Source organism: Grampus griseus (assembly GCF_964374135.1).
Source record: "Grampus griseus genome assembly, chromosome: 12".
Taxonomy (NCBI): domain Eukaryota; kingdom Metazoa; phylum Chordata; class Mammalia; order Artiodactyla; family Delphinidae; genus Grampus; species Grampus griseus.
The window spans coordinates 64,678,743-64,703,395 of NC_139006.1; the positions used below are offsets into that span (position 1 = coordinate 64,678,743).

The 24,653-nt window shown below is 36.4% G+C and overlaps 1 protein-coding gene across 1 annotated transcript in view; it reads right to left on the minus strand.

The window, feature by feature from the left end:
• Positions 1–24,653, minus strand: part of DYM (dymeclin) — a 371,864-nt gene that overhangs the window by 104,760 nt on the left and 242,451 nt on the right. Inside the window, exon 14 of the mRNA XM_082668392.1 lies at positions 22,289–22,391. Within this exon, the coding sequence (XP_082524518.1) occupies positions 22,289–22,391 (103 nt within the window). The remainder of the gene's footprint in view (positions 1–22,288; positions 22,392–24,653) is intronic.

Here is a 24,653-nt window from a genome sequence, read left to right on the forward strand (position 1 = left end):
TTATTAGTTAACTCAACATTCCCAGATGAAATCTGTCATTTACTTAAAAATACTGAATGACTGGCACTGTGAAAAGGCACTGGACCAGGCACTGGATTCAAGCAGTGACCAATGGATGTAATCCCTGCCTATATGGAGCTTAGACTCCAGTGGGAGATTACTGTGAATTGTGGGAAATCCTTCAAGGCAAAGAAAAATGGGGAAATGGGAGGATAAAAAACATACAATTTAGTCCAAGACTTGAACACAAAAGCACAGGAAGTGTCCCATTTAAGACCACATTATAATGCTTTCAAGAGTTTCAGTCAATGTCATTAGAGATTTCCAATTAAATAAAGAAAAATACCAGAAGTAGGAGAAAATACCTAATTGTGGAATGCATAATTTACTGGCAGTTTTAGCCAATCTCTCTTGAATTACCAAAAATCAGACTCGGCGTTATAAAGCGAGGGTGCTGACAAGCTTGTTATTACTTTAAGACTTAGAGAATAATATGTTAAACTCAGTTTTGAAAATAATCTCAAATATTTATTGTACATGTGTTTGGTTTCCTGTTCTTTATTTCTTTCCCCTAAACTTCTGTTTTAATTTTTATCAAAGTAACAAATGAACATAGTGTGAAAGTTAAGACTACTACTAGATTTGAAACAAAACAAGAGCAATCCCAGGACCCATCCTCCTTTCCCTTCTCCTAACTCCCACTCCCCAGAGGTGAGTATTTTGAACCATTTTAGCTACCTCCTCCAACATTTGTCTTCTTATTTGGAAATAATAATGTGTGCTAGTATTTCTTAATTTTAGAATTTTCAAATATCTATTGACTTCTTGAAAAATGAGAGGCTTTTCCTCTTCTAAATTCATTTTAGAATCAGCTTGAGGCTTTCTGATTTACTGAACTGAAAATATCCATTTTTAAACCACCATATGAAGGAGACAACTAAAAAGAAACATGTATATCCAAGCTAAAATGCTGGAAGAAATGAAACAAGATTTAACTGGGAATCTCAGAATAAGATCATGCTTCAAATTTTATGACACTGCTTTGAGACAATGGCAGTTAACCGACTCCCCATGTATCTGAATATCTTATCTGTAAAATGAGGGAGAGAGAATAATAATTTCTCTTGCTTCATTACTAGAGTAGAATCTGAGTCTGTTTAAGAGTTGGACCATTTTCCAGAGCACCCTCTAAATTCAATTAGGCCTCTTAACTGTACCCTGTGGCACTGCTTTTGACCTGACAAATTTATTTTGTAACTCTCAGAATATAATGAATCCTAGGTGGCTGTTTTATTCCTTTTCTTTTTCTCTTTTCTTTCTTTATAAGAGTCTGGCGTTCTCAATAGTCACAGCAGTGATCCTGCTGGCATTCTCTCTTGCTCCTGTGCTATTACATTTAATTTGTGTGCTTTTATAACTTTGTACTTACGCCCACGGGCTTTTGAACAATGGGCACCCATTCAATAAATCCAAGAAATAAATGACTTAATGATTGTAAGTGCTTTGAACTCAATGGACAGAAGGCTTTACATAAGTAATATAATAGTAAGGACACTAGGATGAAAGATTGAAAAGAAAAAAACAATCTAAAGCTTTTTCAGACACACACACTCCCTCTCCCTCTCTAATTGTCATTCTTTGTTACATAGCACACGTTTTCCTCATTTGTACTCGGTTCTCAAAACCTCTTCCTCAAGTTTTTTGAGGGGAAAATGACAAACATTTGTAAAGCAAAAATACATTTATACATGCTTTCAAAGAGTATTTCCTCTGAACCACGGATGGGATGGTGAATGCACCGTTTATTATATAAGGTAAGAGATACTTAAAAACATCCTGCAATCCCATGGAAATGATATCAGTGCTATGAGGAAACCATTTGGAGCTTCCTATAACCTGAGTTGTGGGAAACCATTTGGAGCTTCTTACAACCTGAGTTGTGGGAATACTGTGCATTTTGACTTTAGTACTTTTCACTTGGTTTATTAAGCATAACTTAATTTAAAATCTGATAACGTGTACATTTAAAGAAAAGTAATCAGGATACTTAGCTATAAGTTTATTATGATGAGTTGTTATTAATTACAGTCCTTATGTATAACCTGCATTTTTTTTCTTTTTTTTTGGCCTTACTGCGTGGCTTGTGGGATCTTAGTTTCCTGATCAGTTTCAACCCAGGCCCCAGCAGTGAAAGTGCTGAGTCCTAATCATTGGACTGCCAGGGAATTCCCTAACCTGCAGAGAGAGAGAGAGTGTGTGTCTATTCACCCAAATGAATTTTATTATCACTTTATCAATTTACATTGAAAAATTACATTAACTTTGACATATTAATTTGTTAAGGATGAAATCTTCAGAATTTCAGAGCTTAAAGTTTAGAAAGATACATTATTTCTCCATTGATTTAGGCCTTATTTTATCTCTTCATTAATATTTTAACATTACCTGGGACATCCCTGGTGGTGCAGTGGTTAAGAATCTGCCTGCCAATGCAGGGGACATGAGTCTAAGCCCTGGTCCGGGAAGATTCCACATGCTGTGGAGCAGTTAAGCCCCTGCACCACAACTACTGAGCCTCTGCTCTAGAGCCCGCGAGCCACAACTACTGATCCTGTGTGCCACAACTACTGAGCTCATGTGCTGCAACTACTGAAGCCCGTGCACTCTAGGGCCTGTGTGCCACAGCTACTGAGCCTGCGTGTTGCAACTACTGAAGCCTGCATGCCTAGAGCCTGTGCTCCACAGCAAGAGAAGCCACCACAATGAGAAGCCCACGCACTGCAATGAAGAGTAGCCCCTGCTCGCCGCAACTAGAGAAAGCAGTGCAGCACAAAGACCCAATGCAGCCATAAATAAATTAAAAAATTTTTTTAACATAACGTTAATATAATTCCTAGGTATTTGTTGTTAATTTATTCCTAAATATTGCCTAACCTGCATTTTAAACAAGCTTAACTATTATCATTAGTCCACACAAAAAAATGCATAAAGTTGGGTATGCTAAGAAGTAGGAACAGGGGTAGACACATATTCTAAGGTAAGAAAGGTTAACCAGGAGACTGAGAATAAACAATGTGGTACTCTTTCTTTCTTAGACCTCGATTTAAAAAATCCAACCCATAAAAAAGTCTTCTCATCATTAATCGAGCTACCTGTCAACTATACTATTCAAAATAATTCCCATTTTTACACGCCCAGGTACCATCTGTGTTTTGCCAAGTCCAGTGCATATGTTTTAATCCTCATCTCATCCTCAATCTTCAACCCACGGTTGGTTCACCATTTCTTCCTCTTTAAGACGTGCCAACTTGACATCATGCATTTCCTCATCTATCCAACTTCTGAAGGTTGGGGGCCCTTCAGGGCTCCGGACTGATCCCTCTTTCCTTCTCATGCCACTTTCTCTCTCATTGTGCTCTCATCTACCTCATGACTTTGAATATCTCATTCTGCATTTCCATCACTTCTCCACAATATTCTTTTCAAAGGCAGATTGGGCCAACTGCTCCATGGTTCAAAACCCTTTAATGACTTTATGCCAAACGATGGTTAACATCCGAACTCCTTAAAATGAGGAGTCCGTCAGGCCTGGCACGGGCTGACGCTGACCTGTACCTCCAATCTCATTTAATGCTACTCCCTCTCTACCTCTCACATCCACACTCTAAGACATTCTGGTCTGCTTACATTTTCCTGAGTAAACAGAGCCCTGTCCTGCTTCAGTGCCTTCGCGTTGCTGTTCAAAACACTACTCCCACTCTTCTTCTGGCTATTACTCATCTATCAGGTCTCAGTCAAATATTACTTTCTCAGAGAGCAAATACCCGATCTCCCCCATATCCCCAAATCTAAATTAAGATTCTCACGATCCTCTTGCATTATGTTGCAGTTATTTTCCTTAACCCTACTTATAATTTTGCATTCACTTGCTTGCTAATTGATTGGGCTCTTCCCTCTACTAGTTCCCTGAGGTGGGGCAGGGTCCATGTCTGTTCATTCATGACTGTATACTCAAAGCCTGGGGCAAAATATGACATGAATAAAATCATATGTTTTGAATGGATGATGCCCTTCTTGAATTTATGCTGTTTTACTTTTGTATTCACTGTATTTAATCCTATTTAGAAACTAACACGTAACTTAATAGTAGGACTGTTATGATTATTTTCAGAAGTGGAAATTAAAACTCAAAAGATTGTCATTTCCTTACTATTACACAGCTACTAAGAGAGAGAAGCAGGATTCAAATCCAGGTATGTCTGATTCCAGAGTCTTTGCTGTTGGATGGAGAAACTGAAGCTCAGACATATGATTTATCAGACTTATGTAATAAGAACTTGAATGTTTTTTTTTTCTGGGAAAGAAAATAGATGCATATTATTACTTACGCATTGAGAATATACATTTTCTACAATCAGTTCATTAAAAAAAATCTCTGTGGCTTCCCTTTGTGATGCTACTGACTGATAAGTTCCTTAAGGACAATGGCCAGGTCTCCCAGCATCAGGCAAGTTCCATGAAGCTTTCTATATTGCTTTATCTCTTGTGAGTGCTCTGTAAGCAATAATGATGATGCTACAATGAAAGGAATGTCATGCTGAGTTACTCAATGAGAAGAAATAAAGCAGTGAGGATGGCAATAAATAGAGACAAAAAGAATCACAGGGTACAGAGTTAGGAAGAGATCTGAGTAGTCACCTCCGTTATATTTCTGGGATCAGTTCTAGAGCATTTCTGTTAGATGCAGACCTCACCTCTGTTGTATTTGAATCTCTAGTGGGAAAAAGAGAGTACTTTTCTATTACAGCCGGTATCTAACAAGAAGTCCTTTTTGGTGCAGGATTCTCATATGTTACTAGAAAAAAAAGCAAGTTAACACTGGGCATCACTATTCCAGTTATCTTTAATCTGCCACAGTCACCAACAACAGAGCACTCCTCCCTCGGAACATGCATTCCTCTAAACAGAACGGTGATAAGGCTCTATTGATAAACAAAACCCAGTGAAAAAAAGAAAAGATAGATACTGAAATTTCAAAAGTTGAGAAAAATAGATACGATTTAATAGTATGTTCTATTAAATCCATATTAAATCTAAGGCCATAATTAAATCAGAAATAGAATATTCTTATGTTCAGATAAATTTTGGCCAGGAAGGATATATGGAAAAGTCCGTCTTACCTTCCATTCCTGAACAATGATAATCATATATGAATGAATACAATCATGGATGATAATATCCATCATTTACTGAAAACCTACTATGATCAATGCATTCAGTCAAGAACATTATATGTATAATCACTAATATTCAATCCAACTTAAAAAGTAGGTATTAGCATCCTCATTTTGTAGATGAGATAATCAAAGCTCAGACAGCTACAATAACTCCCCTAAGGTCATTAAGTAAATATTTACTAACCAAAGTAGCATATCAAGTAAGTGCTAAAACTTAAGTTAACTCAAGTCTGTCTAACTTGCACAGTAAGCTTATTCCATTACACCACAGCACACTGAAAAGAGAATTTTTAACAGGCTTCCTCGGTAACAAGCTAAAGTTTTCAGTGATGGGAGAATAAAAGATGTATTTTCCTACTGTAGGTGGTAGAAGCTGTAGTGGTGGTAATAATGGCCACTAATATTTACATAATACGTATTTATATAGTTAAAGTTATATGCCACATATTGCGCTAAGTGCTTTCTATGCATTATCTCATTTAATTGATACAACAATCCCATGGGCAAGGTATTATTGTTTTTATTTAACAAATGAGGAAACCAAAGATCAGAGGGGTTTAGGTCAAGGTCACATGAAGGTTAAATGTAGTTTTTTCAGATTCCAAAGTTCATATTTTTTAACTTATTTTCTAATTAAAAAAAAATTTTCCCCATCTTTATTGGAGTTTAATTGCTTTACAATGTTGTGTTAGTTTCTGCTGTACAACAAAGTGAATCAGCTATACGTATACATATATCCCCGTATCTCCTCCTTCTTGCGCCTCCCTCCCACCCTCCCTATCCCACCCCTCTAGGTCATCACAAAGCATGGAGCTGATCTGCCTGTGCTATGCGGCTGCTTCCCACTAGCTATCTATTTTACATTTGGTAGTCTATATATGTCAGTGCTACTCTCTCACTTTGTCCCAGCTTCCCCTTCCCCCCGTGTCCTCAAGTCCATCCTCTACGTCTGTATCTTTATTCCAAAGATCAGAGGGGTTTAGGTCAAGGTCATAGGCAGGTTAAGTGTAGTTTTTTTCAGATTCCAAAGCTCATATTCTTTAACTTAAAAAAACTGTGGTAAAATACACATAATATAAAATTTACCATCCTAACTATTTTTCTACCATGTCAGTAGTGTTAAGTATACTCACACTGTTGTGCAACCTCTTTAACTTCTTTAATTGGAAAAATTCAAATATATACAGCACAAAGACAGGACAGTATAATGAACTTCCATTTACCTTTTACCCAGCTCCAACAATTATCAACTCAGGACCAACCTTGTTTCCTTATACTCACTCACTTCCTCCCCTCAAGTGTCATTTTGAAGCAAACCCCAGATATACCTTTATTAATATATTGGTAAGTATCTCCAAAAGATAAAGATTCTTCTTTTAAAACTGTAACCATAATGCCATTCTCACACATAAAAAGTTAATGGTAATCTGTGAAAATTATCAGATATCCAGTCAGTCCTCAACTTTCTAATTAGGCAAAAAAATGGTTTTTGTTCTTATTTTTAAGACAGCTTGTGAGAATGAGAAACCAAATCAAGTCGTTACGGTGCAACTGGACTTTATTAAAGGGTGTTTCTCTCTCTCTCCTTTTTCACTGCAATTTATTAGTTGAATAAACCAGGCTATTTGTCCTATATAATTTCGTGCAATCTGGATTTTGGTGGTGGTGTTTCACGTTTCTCTGTCCTAGATATTTCCAGTAAACTGGTAGATGAATCTAAAGGCCTGATCAGACCAGATTTTTGTTGCTGTTTTTGTTTTTAAAACAAGACTCCTTCACGAATGGTGGTGTGTTCTACATCAGGAGGCACATAATGTCTGGTTCTCTTTTTGTAAGTGAGAGGCTATTCATGTCCACTGCTTGGCTCTACTAATTTATTAAGGTTAATTAAATGGTGATATTCTAATTATATCATTCCCTTTTCAGTTATTAGCTATAACATTTCTCATAGAGGAACTTTCTCATAACTACTGTTTTGTTACCATCCTATATGAAAGGCAGGATAAATTCCTTGTTCCTTTTAGTGGAAATCTGGTTGCTAGCGATGTTCAGTGCTGTGCTACTGGGCTGGTCACTGTTTCTGTGAGTTCAAAGGACAGAAGTAGAATGACTAGACATAGCTACAGATATTCAAAAACAAAAACCAGAGTCCATACAGAATCTTCCTATTCAAACTAAGATCAAAGAGTTTTTATTCAATCTCTTCTATTTTATATCTGCATATACTGCTCCCACGCCAAGAATCCATGTTCCCAAGGCAATGGGGAAAACAAAATTAGAATATTGTACAATTACTCATTTGCTTTATCTTACATTAAAAGCCCATGTCATGAAATAACAATACCAAGGTTGCTACACAAACGTGATAGTAAAAACAGTTTAATTTTTTTTTTCAGTTGTGTCTTAAGGTACAGCCTCCTAGGGATAAAGAGTCACTTGGATGTTTGGTTATACCACCTACTGGATATATATTTAGGTTTATTTATTTCAATTTATTTAAATTTTAGAGACTGTTCTTTTAAACTGTTTTATAATCATGTTATATGTATAATCACTAATATGCAATCCAACTCTACTGAAGGAACTTTTTCTTAGGAACTATTTATGTAGTTCTTAAGTTAAATCTAAAATCAAGAATTACTCAAAATCTAGCTTTATCCTTCTCAGTCACTTTCATCCTATTCTTTTACTCTCTTTATAGGTAACAATTAAAAAAATTTTTTTTATAGTTTGTCCTTCCATTGTTTTTTTATTCAAATAAAAATAGATACAAATGGATATCACCAACCTACCCTGAGGAGGATGATTATGTGGCAACTTATAGAACTTCATATAGAAATACTTTTCATTCATTTTTATAGATGGATAGTACTCTACTGTATGAATGTACCAAAATTCATTCAACCAGTTCTTATCAATGGAGTTTTAGACTGAAGGTCAATTTGTTTGGTTTCAATGCTCTCACATATAATTTTATGTTATATATATATATATATATATATATATATATGTCTTTTATATAACTAGCCTTTCCATATGCGGTATATTTTATTTGCTTTCTTTTTATATTTTATTTTTTGGTATTCAGGAAATTTGTATTTTTCTTCTAATGGTTACCTCTAGGTGAATATATAATTCCTGTCTTATTTTTTTGTCATTTTCTATTGGTTTGCTGCTGTAAACAATATCAAATCAGCTAATTACCTCTTCTTCTTTCTCCCACTTCTCTCCCAGCATCTGACCTGATATAATATCCTTTAACTCCCAGTTAACCATCAGGCAATCAGCAGTTTATTCTACTTTTTACATGTTCTCACCATTTCCCTTCTCCATATTTTAATAGTTGTGATGTATCTGCATTGCCAGAGACACAGCCTTTTCATACTATACCACACTCTCTCCTCCGTGAATATTGTTTCATGCTAGTTCTACAAGTAAAAATATAGATAATGCTTATCACCAGTCTTTATGTTTGTATCTCTCCAGTCACTGTGGTTGTCTAAAGTTCTTTCTCTAGTACAGGGGTTGGCAAACTACGAACCACGGGCCAAATGAGATTTGTGGCCTGTCCCAATGTGGCCTTTGAGCTAAGAATGGTTTTTGTATTTTTAAAGGGTTGTAAACAAAACAAAACACCCCACACAAAGATATGTGACAAAGATAGCGATGTAGCCTACAAAGTCTAAAATATTTACTGTCTGGCGCTTTATAGAAAACCTTTGCTGACCACTACTCTAGTAGAGCCCTCAGGAAGGGAACCATATTCTCGGAGTTCCTAGATGTCATAAGGTTGTGTTTCTTATACTTGCAAGTCAGTTTGGTGGGATATAAAATCCTTGGCTCACATTTGCTTTCCTTGAGTATCTTAAAAATGTTATTCCATTTTATTGTGGCATAAAACACTGCCCAAAAGTCTGTTGACAATTTTATTTTCTTCCCTTAAAAGTGACCTGGTCTTTTTGCCTGAGCACCCCTCAAATTTTTTTCTCTCTACCTTTGTAACTCTGCAGTTTCACTGGAGCATGTGTTGGTATGTGTTGTCCTAGGTTGATTTTCCAAGGCATAGAGTGTATGCTCTTTCAACATGTAGTTTCAAATCTTTTTCCTTCATAATTTTAGGAAAGTTTCCTTGAAGTATTTTTTTTCTCTTGGGCGGATTCCTATTTTATATATGTATTTTATAAGTACTATAGGATTTCTGCCTATAGTATTTAGTCACTTTCTCTCAAATCCTTTTTCTTTCATTTCTTTTTGCTTTTAAGCTTTTCCTCCTTTTTACTTTCTATTTTTCTTAAGGCATTATATCTATTTATTTACTAAATACTTTCTCTTTATGGATAGTCTATATGTCCCAAATGATTTTTTTATTTCTAATTTTATTTAGAAATAAAATTTGTCCATTTGAGTATTTGTAATTCTGATTTGTTGTTCTGTTATATCCTGTATCATTTTCTTAGTTTCTTTTAGTTGTTTTGAAAAGTTATTTAACAGTTCTCATCTAATTTATTTTTTTTATTTTTGGCAATGAACAAGCACTGATATATTTGTTTAAAAAAAAAAAGTTTTCTTTTAGTCACGTTAATATCAAGACAGACAACTAGTTGTTAGCTATGCAATTCTAGACAATTTAGTTACATTCTCTGAACCATTGTTACTTCAAATGATTAAAAAAAATTTTTTTAACATCTTTATTGGAGTGTAATTGCTTTACAATGGTGTGTTAGTTTCTGCTTTATAACAAAGTAAATCAGCTATACATATACATATATCCCCATATCTCTTCCCTCTTGCGTCTCCCTCCCTCCCACCCCTCTAGGTGGTCACAAACCACCAAGCTGATCTCACTGTGCTATGCGGCTGCTTCCCACTAGCTATTTATTCTACATTTGGTAGTGTATATATGTCCATGACACTCTCTCACTTTGTCCCAGCTTACCCTTCCCCCTCCCTGTATCCTCAAATCCATTCTCTAGTAGGTCTGCGTCTTTATTCCCATCCTGCCCCTAGGTTCTTCATGACCCTTTTTTTTTTTTTAGATTCCATATATATGTGTTAGCATACGGTATTTGTTTTTCTCTTTCTGACTTCACTCTGTATGACAGACTCTAGGCCCATCCACCTCACTACAAGTAACTCAATTTTGTTTCCTTTTATGGCTGAGTAATATTCCATTGTATATATGTGCCACATCTTCTTTATCCATTCATCTGTTGATGGACACTTATCTATTTTAAAAGCATGGGTATATATCATGCTTTTATTTACAAGACATATTATTCTCCTTATTCTCTTTTTTCTTCTCTCTTTGCACTGAATTTGACTGAGCTTTTTCTCTTCGCTCACTTTCTTTTTTTTTTTTGGCCATGTGGCATGTGGGATCTTAGTTCCGCGACCAGGGATCGAACCCATGCCCCCTGCATTGGAAGCGTGGAGTCTTAACACTGGACGGCCAGGGAAGTCTCTCTTTTGCTCATTTTTAATGAAGTTAGTTTTCCCAACTTTTTTCTCATGGAGGGGTAGGTCAAGGTAGCACTCTCTAGTTCCAAGACCACCTTTTCTTTGTTTATGTGAAGTGCTCATAAACATGGTCATGCACTTTCTGGAATCTCCTGGCTCTCTTCTCCAACCCTACATTTATCTGAAACTTTCTTTTTTCTTTGCTTATTGTCCCTGACCTTCTCTGGGGGCTCCAATTCTAGCAGCTTCACTTCAGTATGGGGCTTGGTCCTAGGAGAGAGCTTCAGCTATTTAGTTTAATTTTTTTTTTTTAAGATTTAATTTTTTATTTATTTTTGGCTGCACTGGGTCTTTGTTGGTGCGTGTGGGCTTTCTCTACTTATGGCAAGCGGGGGCTACTCTTCATTGCGGTGCGCAGGCTTCTTTTGTTGCAGAGCACGGGCTCTAGGCACACAGGCTTCAGTAGTTGTGGCTCGTGGGCTCTAGAGCGCAAGCTCAGTAGTTGTAGCACACGGGCTTAGTTGCTCTGCGGCATGTGGGATCTTCCCGGACCAGGGATCAAACCCGTGTCCCTTGCATTGTTGACAGGTGGATTCTTAACTACTGCACCACCGGGGAAGCCCCTCAGCTATTTAGTTTTAAGAGTCGACAGGGCCCAGATGCTGGAACCCCTTCAGATCTTACAGCAGACCCCTGACAATCGACTCTGAGTTAGGGTATGCAAAACCCCTACCAGTTTAAGGTGCTTTTCTCAAACTGGCCTGTGGACTTTCCAGTGAATACCTTTTGGCTACTTCCCAGATCCCTTGGAGGTCTCATTCCTTCTAGTTGCTCTCACACAGATACTGCAAGGATCTTGTAGCTCTTGGTAGTTTGCACCTACCCTCTGGTATTTTGGGTTTCATGTGGCTACCCTGTCACCTAGTTTTGTTGTAAATGTTGTGTTTGTTGATGCATTCTCTTTGTTTTCATGGGGAAATTTCAAGAAAACTAAAAAACTATGAAGCTGGGTTTATGTTCCAAGAATTCTCCTCACAAAGCTCATATGCCTAACCATCATATATACTGACTCTTAATTAAAGGCCCTTCCATTTTGTAAGACTCAGAATAAAACCACTCAAAACTTTTTATGATATCTTCTCAGAGGAGCCTTTTATTTGTAGCATTCTGTAAAACATAAGCTGATATTTATCTCGTCTATAAATATGTACATCACTCTGTGACATCTACAAGTGGCTGTCTCAAATTCTTAAATACTGTATTCTAGGATATGTTTCAGGGGACACGGTTCACACAGAATACAAAGAGAGTGGAGTCCCCTAAAATTGCTGTGCATTGCAGCAATACAAATCCCTTTCTATATAACCAGAGAATGCCAATCACATTGGAAAAGGAAATCACACACAAAAAATCTACTTTAAGATACACTTTAAAGGCAAGGAAATCAAGGGTCAGAATGGCCAAAAAAGTTGCCCAAGCCCACAGCAAATTAAAGGTAAACAAAACAAAACAAAACCCCAGAAACAGGTCTTCTTATTTTCAGGCTGTTGCTCTATCCAAAACTTTTCTGGATCACTCGTCGATATGCATTTATTCAGGATGATTATAAATGCAGTCCAGATAATCTCCTTCCCAGCCACTATACCCTGTCACGGCTCATGGAGGCTCCTGTCTCAAGCCCTGTGCACTCCCTGTTCCATCCTCCTAGAACACACTGACCTCTGCATGACTCATTGCTTCTCCTTCCTTAGGTTTTACTCAAATGTCACCTTCTCAATGAGGCATACCCTCCACTAACCACCCATTACACTGCTACCTTCCCATGGCCTGTGCTCCCACCCCTTTATTCTGCTTTATTTTCCCATGGGAACTTCTTACATTTCATTCACTTGTTCATTCATTTGCCCATGAATACAATCATTATACCTCTCTCTTCATTAGAATGTAGGCTTCATGAGGGCAGAGATTTTTATCTCCACTGATGTCTTAAAGGGCAGAGGAAAGTGCCTGAGAAGACAGCAGTTGCTCACTACTTGCTGGATGCAAGAAGAGGGAATTTCAAGTACCACATGGAGTTTTCTTTCTTTGTAACTGATATTACTGTTAACCTGGATGATATTAGTAATTATATGAGAATTCACAATGGGTATGGGGAATTTAGGACTTGGAATCGGTTAATGAGCTAAAGCACTACTAATAATGAAACAGAAGTTACTCTAATTGGAATTCACTGACCAGTATGATACATAAGAGATAACTTCATAAGAGAGTTAATACTGATTATTAAAGGCTCAGTATGTTTTAGGCTTAGAATTTGACCCTAAAAAGGATAAGTCATTAATTCATTTGCTAGGTTGATCAATTAACATTGTACGTTCAAGAAAAAAAGGTATGTTTCAGAGTAACACAATATTCTCCTTATGACCTCAGTCAAAATACAAATTTGAGATCATAGAAGATACCAGGTGAGAGATAAGACTCAAATGCATAAAAATAATTAACCATGCCTGCCCTATTTATAATCAAACATGCTAAGTAACTTCATTTCTGTGGTACCAAGTACACTTAAGAACTGAAACTTAGTTCTTATGTGTCAACTATCAAAAACAAATACTATGTTGTGTTAACAAATTAAGAAAACCAATACACTCCAATCATGGAATAGCCTCTAACAACTGTCAAAGCACAAATTAACTTGACTTCTGTTTCCCAAAGCATACTGCTTCTCAGGACTGAGATCTCCAAATTCACATCTCAGAAACTCAAGTAATTTATAAATAAGTTAAGCAACAATTTAGGCTTAACTTTATCTGGTGTTAATTGAGTCTTCCAATAAAACCTGAAGCCTAGATAAACTCTGCTGCTTTCATGTTCATTTTTGCATTTATAAGGTAATCCCCAAATACACTTGTAAGATTTCTTAAGAACTTTTCAGAAAGCCATGAAATTTCCAGGAAAACAGGCAAAGCTGAATTCTCAAATACAATTTGTTTTCAGAAACTAAATCCACTATGGAAAGAGTTGAATTTCCACTCATACAATGAGTAAGATTACTAGTTTTGGGGGGTCTTGTTTGGAGAAACTACAATAAAGTGCCATTTATAAAATATTTGCAGCTTTGACTATAATCAACTGTAATAATAAGATACCAGCTCAAAAAAATTCTTTTCATTTAAACCTCTTTTGTAATACTGCTTTTTAATAACCCTCATAATAGCCGAATTAAAGGACCCCAACAGAAATCATTCATCCCACATAAAACAAACATTGCCTTTTCTTCTTAGCTTTGTTTTACAAGCTACATTATTTCCAGATGACGCTTGAGGGGACTATGGTTTCAAGAATTAGATGCTTAAATAGACAGCTGCTTTCTATTTGCCATGTAAATCAAGGATATATCAAAGAAAATTCCAAATAGTAGACTTCTTTTCTTCCTATTAGGAACTATGAACTCAGGCAGAAAGGGAGAAAGAGAGAGAAAAACAATAAAAATTCGAGCAAACAGAAAATTAAAATAATGATGTTTTTAACATCTTTATTGGAGTATAATTGCTTTATAATGGTGTTAGTTTCTGCTTTACAACAAAGTGAATCAGCTATACATATACATATATCCCCATACCTCCCCCCTCTTGCGTCTCCCTCCCACCCTCCCTATCCCACCCCTCTATGTGGACACAAAGCACCCAGCTGATTTCCCTGTGCTGTATGGGCTGATTCCCACTAGCCATCTATTTTACATTTCGCAGTGTATACGATGTGTTTGCACTGAAATCTGGCAATGATTAATTAACCTTCTAAGAGAAGTTTAAATAATACAGAAAACCCATGCATATTAAATTCAGTAGCAATGTGTGATAAATTTGTAAAAACCAGTGATTTTTTTCATTTTTTTCCCCCTTCCCATTGTAGTGAAAATATTCTTATCTGCTGCTCTACAGAGCTAATATAAAAACAGCTTTTCCTAACATTCTTCAAACTTTCTTTGTTATTTAAGAAATCACTATGATTTCTTAAATTATTGCACATTGCTACTGAATTTAATATGCATGGGTCTTCTGTATTCTTTAAAGTTCTCTTAGAAGGTTAATTAATCATTGCCAGATTTCAATGCAAACACATCCTATTTCCTTTTAGAAGGAACATAAAAGTTATTTAAGTATTTTTAACGATAATTTTAAAAAATCCTTAAAAAGAATATTCTACCATATTCCATAAGAAGGGACAGGACAAATTTCCTCTCTAGGAATAAAGAAAGGGCAATATTCTTTACCTCAATTCAGGTGTGCTTTTTAAGAGTGAAGAAATTTTTCTTTTTTAAAAAAGAGGGGATCCCTCCAACTAAAACTGTCCTTAGAAGCATAATCAGAACATTTCTGGAACTCCTAGTTCAGAAATGCATCCAAAGCCAAGTTATAACACAACCAAGAAAATCAGTCTGATTATGTTAAAGTCGGGCCTGGTTTTTAATTAGGAAGAAAAGTGGCAGGGATAGGGTGTGGAGCTTGCTCACTTGTTAGAGGCCTCATTTATTTGATTTTTAAAATCAATTGTGCTAAAGAAGAAACCTTCTGGGACCTAATCAGTGTGGGGCTTGGAATCTGTTAATACTTAAGTTCAAAGCAGTTGTTTCTAGGGATGTTCACAAGATTTGCAACCCTATTCACAAGATCGGGCTCTGTTTTTTACATTGGTTTTGACATTAGGAAAGTAACTATCAATATGAAGATCTTGATTCAAATTTCATGATCCTCCTTGGAGAAATGGTTGATTTTAGGGCTGGAGCAGGGGGAATACAAGATGAGTTGGAGCATCTTGAAGGCCACAAAAAAAAAAAAAAAAAGGTTGACGCATATTCAAAGGGCAGAGGATACACCTGAAAGAGCTCCCAGTGCCTAAAGTTGGAACAACCTGAGTAACAAAATAACAACACTTCTGGATGATAAGAAGAAAATTCGTATCCAGGAGTCCATAGTGATAGAAATATACAACTGCATAGATAAATACATCAGGGAGAGGTGACAACTCTTCCTTGCAGAAGAATTCTAATAATAAATTTAGAGGGAATGAGACAAACAGAAAATCACTAATAAATCAGTAAAATAATGCTGAAGCCAGATCAATCAATGGATGCTAAAATTTGTGGGAAAATGTATAGGAAGAAACAGGATATCGGCATCATCTCAAAGTATCTCCCCCATTTACTGTTCCAATATAGTGGAAATATTTAATAATCTAATAAAGTATTTCCAATATAGTGGAAATAGCTACTATATAAAACATACAGGGGGCTTCCCTGGCGGCGCAGTGGTTGAGAGTCCGCCTGCCGATGCAGGGGACACGGGTTCATGCCCCGGTCCGGGAAGATCCCACATGCCGCGGAGCGGCTGGGCCCGTGAGCCATGGCCGCTGAGCCTGCGCATCTGAAGCCTGTGCTCCGCAACGGGAGAGGCCACAAAAGTGAGAGGCCCGCATACCGCAAACAAAACAAAAAAACAACAACAAAAAAACATACAGGAATTTCAATGGGAAAATCAGCAAGTTTATGGTGAAGAATCTGGAGAGACATCATCCCAGTGAAGTGATCAATACCAGTAATACACACCAACACCATGTATTCTCTGAAATGATGTACTGAGAAGGGCATATCACTTCAGTAGTATCCTTCCCAATAACATCATTCTAATCATGAGAAAATGCCAGACAAACCCAAATTGAGGGACATCCTACAAAATAACTGATTAGTACTCTTCCAAGGTGTCAAGGTCATGAAATCCAAGGAAAGACTAAGGAGACGTGACAACAAAATGCAATGTGGGATCATTCTGCATTGGATACTAGAAAAGAATAAGGGCATTAGTGTCAAAAGTGGTAAAATTCAAATGAGATTTGTGTTCTAGTTAACAGTATTGTACCAAGGTTAATAGTTTTGAAAAATGTTCAATGGTTATGTAAGATATTTACAAAAGGGAAAGCTGGTGAAGGATATATGGAAATTCTTGAATACTCTTTGTAAGTCTAAAATTACCTAAAAATAATAAAGAAGAGAAGGAAGGACTGAGGGAGGGAATAAAAAAAGGGAAGGAAGGGAGGGAGGGAGGGAGGGAGGGAGGGAAGGAGGGAAAATAAGTCATATACTTGACAAAAATGTAAAGATCTATACCTATAAAGAAGAGTATAAGGCAAAAAGTGTAAGTTCTATTTTCCCTTCCCTTCAGTCTGACTCCCTACAGGTAACCACTATTTAACAGCTTATGAATTATTCCAGAAAAATTAAATGCATATTTTCAAACATACATTTACATATAACCTACATACTATAAAGTATGGTTTTCTGTTTGTTTCTACTGATTTAAGTGTTATGGATATCTTTTCAGATAAACCTATATGGACTGAATTTGTTAAAAAAAAATGTCTGCAGAATAACTGCATTGGATAGATTTAAACTTTAATCAGTCCCCTATTGATAGATTTTGCTCTTAAGCCAGGCTGAAAAATATACATATCTTTTTGTAACTGCATATCTAATTGACTTTAGCAGTTTCTAAAGTCAAGACACTGCTCAAGAATCATTTTCCCTAATTGAAAATATTAACTTTCTCAAAGTATAAAATTTATTTTTCTAACATTCACCCTCATGCCATAATGCCAGCAAAGCTGGTATCTATATGCTATTACATTCAACAAATAGTTCTTTTTTCTTTTTCCTAGTGCTCCAAGTACTACTTTTTTTTAATGGCTTCACTGAGACAATATTCACACACCACACGTACTTTGCCAATTTAAAATGTACAATTCAGTGGTTTTCTGTACATTCAGAATTGTGCAACCATCACCACAATCTAATTTTCAAACATTTTTATCATCCCCGAAAGAGACCATGTACCGTCAGCAATCACTCACCATCCTACATCACATCGTGGATTTTTTTCCAATAAATATACAGTTGGACCTCCATATTGTCAGGTTTTACTTCTGTGGATTTAACCAACCTTGGATGTAAATTTCTATCTGTGGTTGGGTGAATCCTCAGATTCAGAATCTGAAGATATGGAGGGCCGATTGTACTATACCACTTTATATAAGGGACATGAGCATCCTTGGATTTTGGTATATGCGGGGGCTCCTAGAATCAATCCCCCTCAGATACCAAGGGACAACTGTATACTACGTTTTTTCCTATACATGCATACTTACGATAAAGTTTAATTCATGAATTATGTACAGTAAGAGAATATCCAAATTGCTAGCACCACTACTCTTAGGCTTTGGGGTCATTAAGTAAAATAAGGGTTACTTGAACACAAGCGCTGCAATACTGCAACAGTCATCTGATAACCCAGATGGCTACTATGTGACTAATGGTCGGGATATGCTGGACAAAGGGATGATTCATGTCCCAGGCAGGACAGAACTGGATGTCGAGAGATTTCATCACACTACTTAGAATGGTGTGAAATTTCAAACTATGAATTGTTTATTTCTGGAATTCTCCATTTAATATTTTTGGACCGCTGTTGACCGTAGGTAAATGAAATCTCAGAAAGCAAAATCGTGGCTAAGGGGGGAGTTGACTGTACTTGCTTTTAGCAAGTTGATGATAAACTCTTAGTTACTGTTTATACTTCTGCTGATTTTTCTGATTTGGCTCCTTACCCTTTGGCCAGGGTCTTTTTCGCTTGTGCCTTTGCATTTACGTTTGGAATGAGATGGGAAAGTTGGTCCTATGAAAAGGTTCAAAAATTCTTTGATGATCATGGGGCAATAAATTTTGGTTCCTTATGATTCCACCTAGAATAAAAGTTAGATCCCTCTCATCTCAACTAGTTGCTACGATAATTGTTAGAAATTAGGGAAACAATGGTTACATGACATGTGACAACAGTCATAATTAAAAGCCATGTTTATATTTAAAAAGCAACTATAACTCACTTATTATTTTTGCTTCATTGTCTATATTCAGGTTCTGTTTTATATGACCAAAGTTGTTTTAGAGGTTTATTCTTATTAAAAAAAAATGTTGGGACTTCCCTGGTGGCGCAGTGGTTAAGAATCTGCCTGCCAATGCAGGGGACACGTGTTCAAGCCCTGGTCCGGGAAGATCCCACATGCTGCGGAGCAACTAAGCCTGTGCGCTGCAGCTACTGAGCCCGTGAGCCACAACTACTGAAGCCCACGCACCTAGAGCCCGTGCTCCACAACAAGAGAAGCCACCACAATGAGAAGCTCACACACCACAACGAAGAGTAGCCCCCGCTCACCACAACTAAAGAAAGCCCACGAGCAGCAACGAAGACCCAATGCAGCCAAAGATAAATAAAAATAAATAAATCTATTAAAAAAAAGTGTTGAAAGATTCTTCTTTAACAATTCTCTCATGTCTCTTTAGTCATTGAATTAAACTTTATGAAACCCTGATATAAAGACACCAAAACTCAGCCAAGTCAACTGAACTTCACTAGCTTTCCTAGACAACTTCATCACTCTCCGTAGTGAGCATTCTCTCTCCCCATGGAGAACCTGAGTATAATTTTTTGTTTTATTTTCCCTTAAGCAGTCAGGGAATTTTCTCATTCTCTAGAAGCTGGCTGAAGGCTTCAGGTTTCCCCTGAGATGTTCAGACAAACATGGCTGTACTAAAGTACTAATACTAATGTTTTTGTAACTTGCTATTTGCTTTCTATGTTGTTAGTCAATTGACTGGTGAACTATACAGTATAATGAGAATAAACATTTTCTTAATAAACTCAAAATTCTCTAGGTAGACTGAAAGTACTTTATGTACTACAGTGAGAAGAAAAACATATCCTTATTTTTACACAGTTATTCAAACTCTGCTACTATAGTTCTCTCAATCCTGCTGTAGAAAGTATACATTCAGGAATCCACTGCTGCATTAAGACCCTTTCGTTTTCCTGTTCCATCTTTTACAAACAATTTTTCTAAAGCATTAGTCAAGGACACAGAATTTTATATGGTTGTTGGCAGAGACACTTAACAAGTAAAATTTCTGGGGAAGAAAAAGGGAACATACTGTATTTGCCCAGTTAATGACCAAATTAAAAGAGAATGATAATGAGAATATGGTTTCAAATGTTCTCTCACTTATACGTAGTATTTTGAGCAATGGGAATGACCAATAAAACATGAGTTATCACCAAAGAAGAACATAGTGTAGTACTTACTTTTAAGGTTGCTATTGTTTTTTTTAATCACCTTTCAGGTCAGTGGCAGGAGGAATGATTCATAGTTATCAACACTACTACTGAATCAGTGTTACCCACCCTCTGCACTTAGCTCCGAGGAAAGGCAGCAAAATTCAAGTTCATAAACCCATTTGGAAAATGCTGTGATTTGCAAAGTCTCATACCCACAAATGTTATAATAAGGACTGTCAATGGCAGATTCCAAATGGAATTTTCTTTGTATTTCTAGGAAGCGGATGCCTCAAGAAATTCAGTTTTACTCAGTGAAACCTTCATGCAAGAGGAAAACAGTCAATGACCTGTAAAGTTCAAAAGAATTCATATGTCCATTACGAGTTCAACTTGCCCTTTCACTGCATAATCACCTCCATAATTGGCAAATACTGTTAAACATGACCTGTTTTCTCAAAGAAATATCAATTTTCTGGCCTCTGATTAAAGGAGAATACTGCTAGGGCAACCTCAGTACTACATACATTCAACACATTTTTGTGGAATTAACAGGAATACTATATAAATCAAATAATATGTGTATAAAAATGACAAAACACTTACAGATGACCAAAATTTAAGTTCTTAATAAACATAATCCCCATTGCCACTCTGGCCCCAACTGAGGTTTCCAAGGAGCAATTAGAAAGAATTATTTTTCTTAGAACAAGTCATGACAAGGATAGAATTAAGTCAACTATAATGCTCATTTTATTCAAGAAATTGAGAATATTCAACTAGCAGGAAAATCTTAAAAGATACTAATTTTTTTGGTAGGAGAGAAGTACTTTGGAATTTTAAACTTCATAATGGGAAGACAGATCATAACATCTCTCTCACACCCACACTAAATAAATAAATAAAAAAGATGAAAAATAGCACCAGTCAGGTTGTCGCTGCACACAGCTATCTCTGTTTATCAGCGTCTGATATCTGGACTGGGTGCTGTTCCCACAGTCTCATATCAGCACAACCATTTAGAAATGAAACAAATGACAGCAGGAAACAAGCAAAACAATTCTCCGGCTGTCTGGTACACATCACCACCTCAAACTTAGGATATAAAAATTCTCTCCTAAAGTTACTAAATATCAACTCATTAACTTGTCCCCAGACAAACAAACAGGGAGGTCCTTATTAGAACTGGATGAACTACCTCTGTGGTCCGTGACATGAAAGTTTTTACCATCCTCATCTAAGGTATGTTCCAAAACAAAGAGGTGTCACAGACAGTGGCACAGCCCTAAAGGAACTCATAACGAGTTCCCCCTCCTATTATATAATGCTCATCCCTGTGCTGTGTTCTATTCCATCATCATCCCCTGAGGTCAGGTGGTAATAAGCTCTTCATCTTTAAAGAGGAGGGAACAAATGCAACATGTTATGCTATTCTCTGCTGACCATGACTGACGAATTGGAGCAGCATACTGACCCAAGCAGAGACAATTAGATTCTCTCTCCCAGGATCTGAGAATTAGGACTCTGATAAGTCAGCAAAAGGCATGACACTCCCAAGGACATGTTAAGGGTTGGGAGGGAAAGGGGGTGGGGGAGGGGTGGGGGTTGCTATTTCAGTCAGCAAATAGGGAAAACGGGCCTACGGAAAGCAGCAGCAGAATAAAACTGAAGCAAAAAGAAGCAGATAACAGAAACTAAATGCCCCAGAAAGAGAGGCTTTTTTTTTTTTCTAATTTTAAGAATTATCATTCCTTATGTATGTATGTATGTATGGCTGTGCTGGGTCTTCATTGCTATGCATGGGCTTTCTCTAGTTGCGGGGAGCGGGGGCTACTGTTCCTTGCGGGGCACGGGCTTCTCATTGCAGTGGCTTCTCCTGTTACAGAGCACAGGCTCTAGGAGCATGGGCTCAGTAGTTGTAGCACGTGGGCTTAGTTGCTCCATGGCATGTGGGATCTTCCCGGACCAGGGCTCGAACCCATGTCCCCTGCATTGGCAGGCGGATTCTTGACCACTGGACTACCAGGGAAGTCCCAAGATAGGCTATTCTGAATGAATCCAATGGCTTTTCCATTTCAGGTTCTCATTCTCTGAAATCTAGGTGTACATCTTCCCCTTGAGTTCCGTGAGAAAAGTTTGCACACTTCTTATAAAATCCCTCCTTTTGTTTCTCTGTAATTAGTTTGAGTGGTTTTCTTGACTAATAAGATTTCTAATTATTAACAATCATTGATTTAGGGTTGACTTTCTTCAACTACTTGTTAATTATCATCAAAATTTTTTTCCCTTGATTTGAGATGTCAATCCTTTATTTACCTATCATAGGTTTCTCAGGGAACAAGATCACAGCCAGATCTTGGGAAGAGAGGGGTATTGTTATTTTTAAATTTAGCAATGAAAGGAAAATTTTTTTATTGACAAAGTAAGGTAACTACTTACATAATCTGGTAGAGGAACATCATTGGAACTCAGCGAACCTCTCAAGGACTGTGTGGCTTGTTCCAGAACTTTGTTGTGTTTTTTAGACAGCAAGGAAAACAAGCTGAAAAAAAAAAAACAAAACCCCAATTATATTAAAAGAACTAAGTGTCTCCTTTTCTAGGGTTTATATTGACATTCCACAGAATGTCGATTATTCTAAAAGATTCTTTTTTTCGTGCCTGTGTTAACAGTAGGATTAACAATACTATTGATATAACAAATAATAAAGTGAAAAGAATGTTTAAATTATAAGGGTTCTAAAATAAAAGTTTGCCAGTTTCAAATTATATTTCAAACAGAGGAGGAATTTTCAGAAGACTACTATCATGGACAGGACAGTGGACAGATATTAAGAAAACCTGAGATATGGACTGACTTTATGAGTAACTCATAGTGCAATCTGTTACAAGTTACTTGAGCTTGCTGTATCCCAATTTTCTCATCTTTTTTTTGTATCTTACTGCATGGGTTTATTTATTTTATTTTATTTTTTTAACATCTTTATTGGAGTATCTCATCTTTCAAATAAGTGCACTGGGTTATTTCTCTAGCATAATACAGAGTCTATGATTCTATATTATAGCTTTATATTCTTATTCTCAAAAAGAATGGCTTTAAACATATGTATTATAAGAGTTTTACTTTACTGGTACTGAATAACTCCCCTGTGTAAACAACTAAAAAAAACTGAACAAAATACATAAAATAACTGTTTTCAGATGTTGAACATCTGAAATGTTCAAAACCTGCCCCAGTGTCTTCTTGAACGTTTGGCTAAATGCAAAGAAAAGACCCCATAAGGTGTGGCAGTAAACCACCATCCAGGAGCCACAAACTGAACAGAGATTTTGGAGATCACAAAAGGCTGGAGGTATGCTGAAGTTCCAACCAGCCAGAGTGGATAAAACTCACTGAACATGAACACTCAGTTGAATTCTCAGAAAGGCCACGCTTTAGGAGTAGGGCTATTCTAGCCCAGAGTAAAGATGATTCTAAGATGCATCCCAACAGACCTAAATGAGCAATTTTCAAAGTCTAAAACAAATTTACATTAAATGTAAATGGATTAAAGACTCTCGTTAAATGACAGAGATTGTCAGACTGGATAAAAAAGCAAAACCCAGTAACATGCTATTTATAAGAGGCACGCTTGTAAATTTAAAGATACAGAGAAGTGAACAGTAAAATGATACAAGAGAGATATTGTATAAACACTAATCATAAGAAAGCTGGAGCGGCTATATTACTTTTAGACAAAGTAGGCTTAAGGATAAGAATATTATTACCTGAGATAAAGAGAGAAATTTTATAGTGATGAAATGGCAAATTTATCAAGAAGCTATAACAATCCTAAATGTGTATGTACCTAATAATAGAGCTTCAAATACACATAATTATATGATCCTAACGTTAAAGCTACTATATCTAGTGAATAAAGAATTCTTCCTTGGGCTAGATGACAAGTTAAAAATACAGACAATTCTGATTCCATGTACTTTTCTATATAAGTATGACCTGTAGTATCTTCTTTAATGCCCAAATCATTACTCTAGTATTTCTTAGTGGTATCTTTCTAAACCGAATATTGATTTGAATATCAATTTATGAAAATCTCTACTTATTTCAAATGGTTTAAATGGGATAATTACTGAAAACAAGACTACTAAGTATTCTTTCTAGATTGAGTTTTAACATTAACATGTTAAAAAATGAATGAAAAAAATTCCTTAACACTTATTGGTAATGCTGCATGTGTACAAAGCAAATGTAACAAAGCCAAGAATATTCTCTAAATCTATACTCAAATACAGCAGGAAAATAAGTGAAATAATTACTAAGTGAATAAGTGTGAAATCATATGATACTGATCAAGCATACATTGATAAGAGAGACTTCTTTGAAATGGAATAGTTCAGCAAAGTTTCATGAAGGGTTAGACTTTTATGAAGAAGGAAAAAGATTTGTGCAAGAGAAGAGAGAGCCATTTCCAAACAGAAGGCAAAGCACAGAGGCAAAACAGGGGACAGTGAGAAGAGTGAAGTGGAAGTGATGTAAAGAAGTAGGGAAAAAGACTCAATCTGTAAGGGTATGTACATTCTTTTCAATCATTTTACTTTTCTGGGTCCTCTCTATTTGAGGTTTAGTTTTGCTTGTTTTTTCTTTTTTAAGGTTAAAAGTAAACATCACACTTTTTCCTCACATCCATACCCATGACCCACTGGTAACAAATGTTAGCAGTTTATTATCTATGATTCCAACAATATTATATGCATCAAGGCATGTATATGAATGAATACTGTACATATACATCCATGTTTTCTTC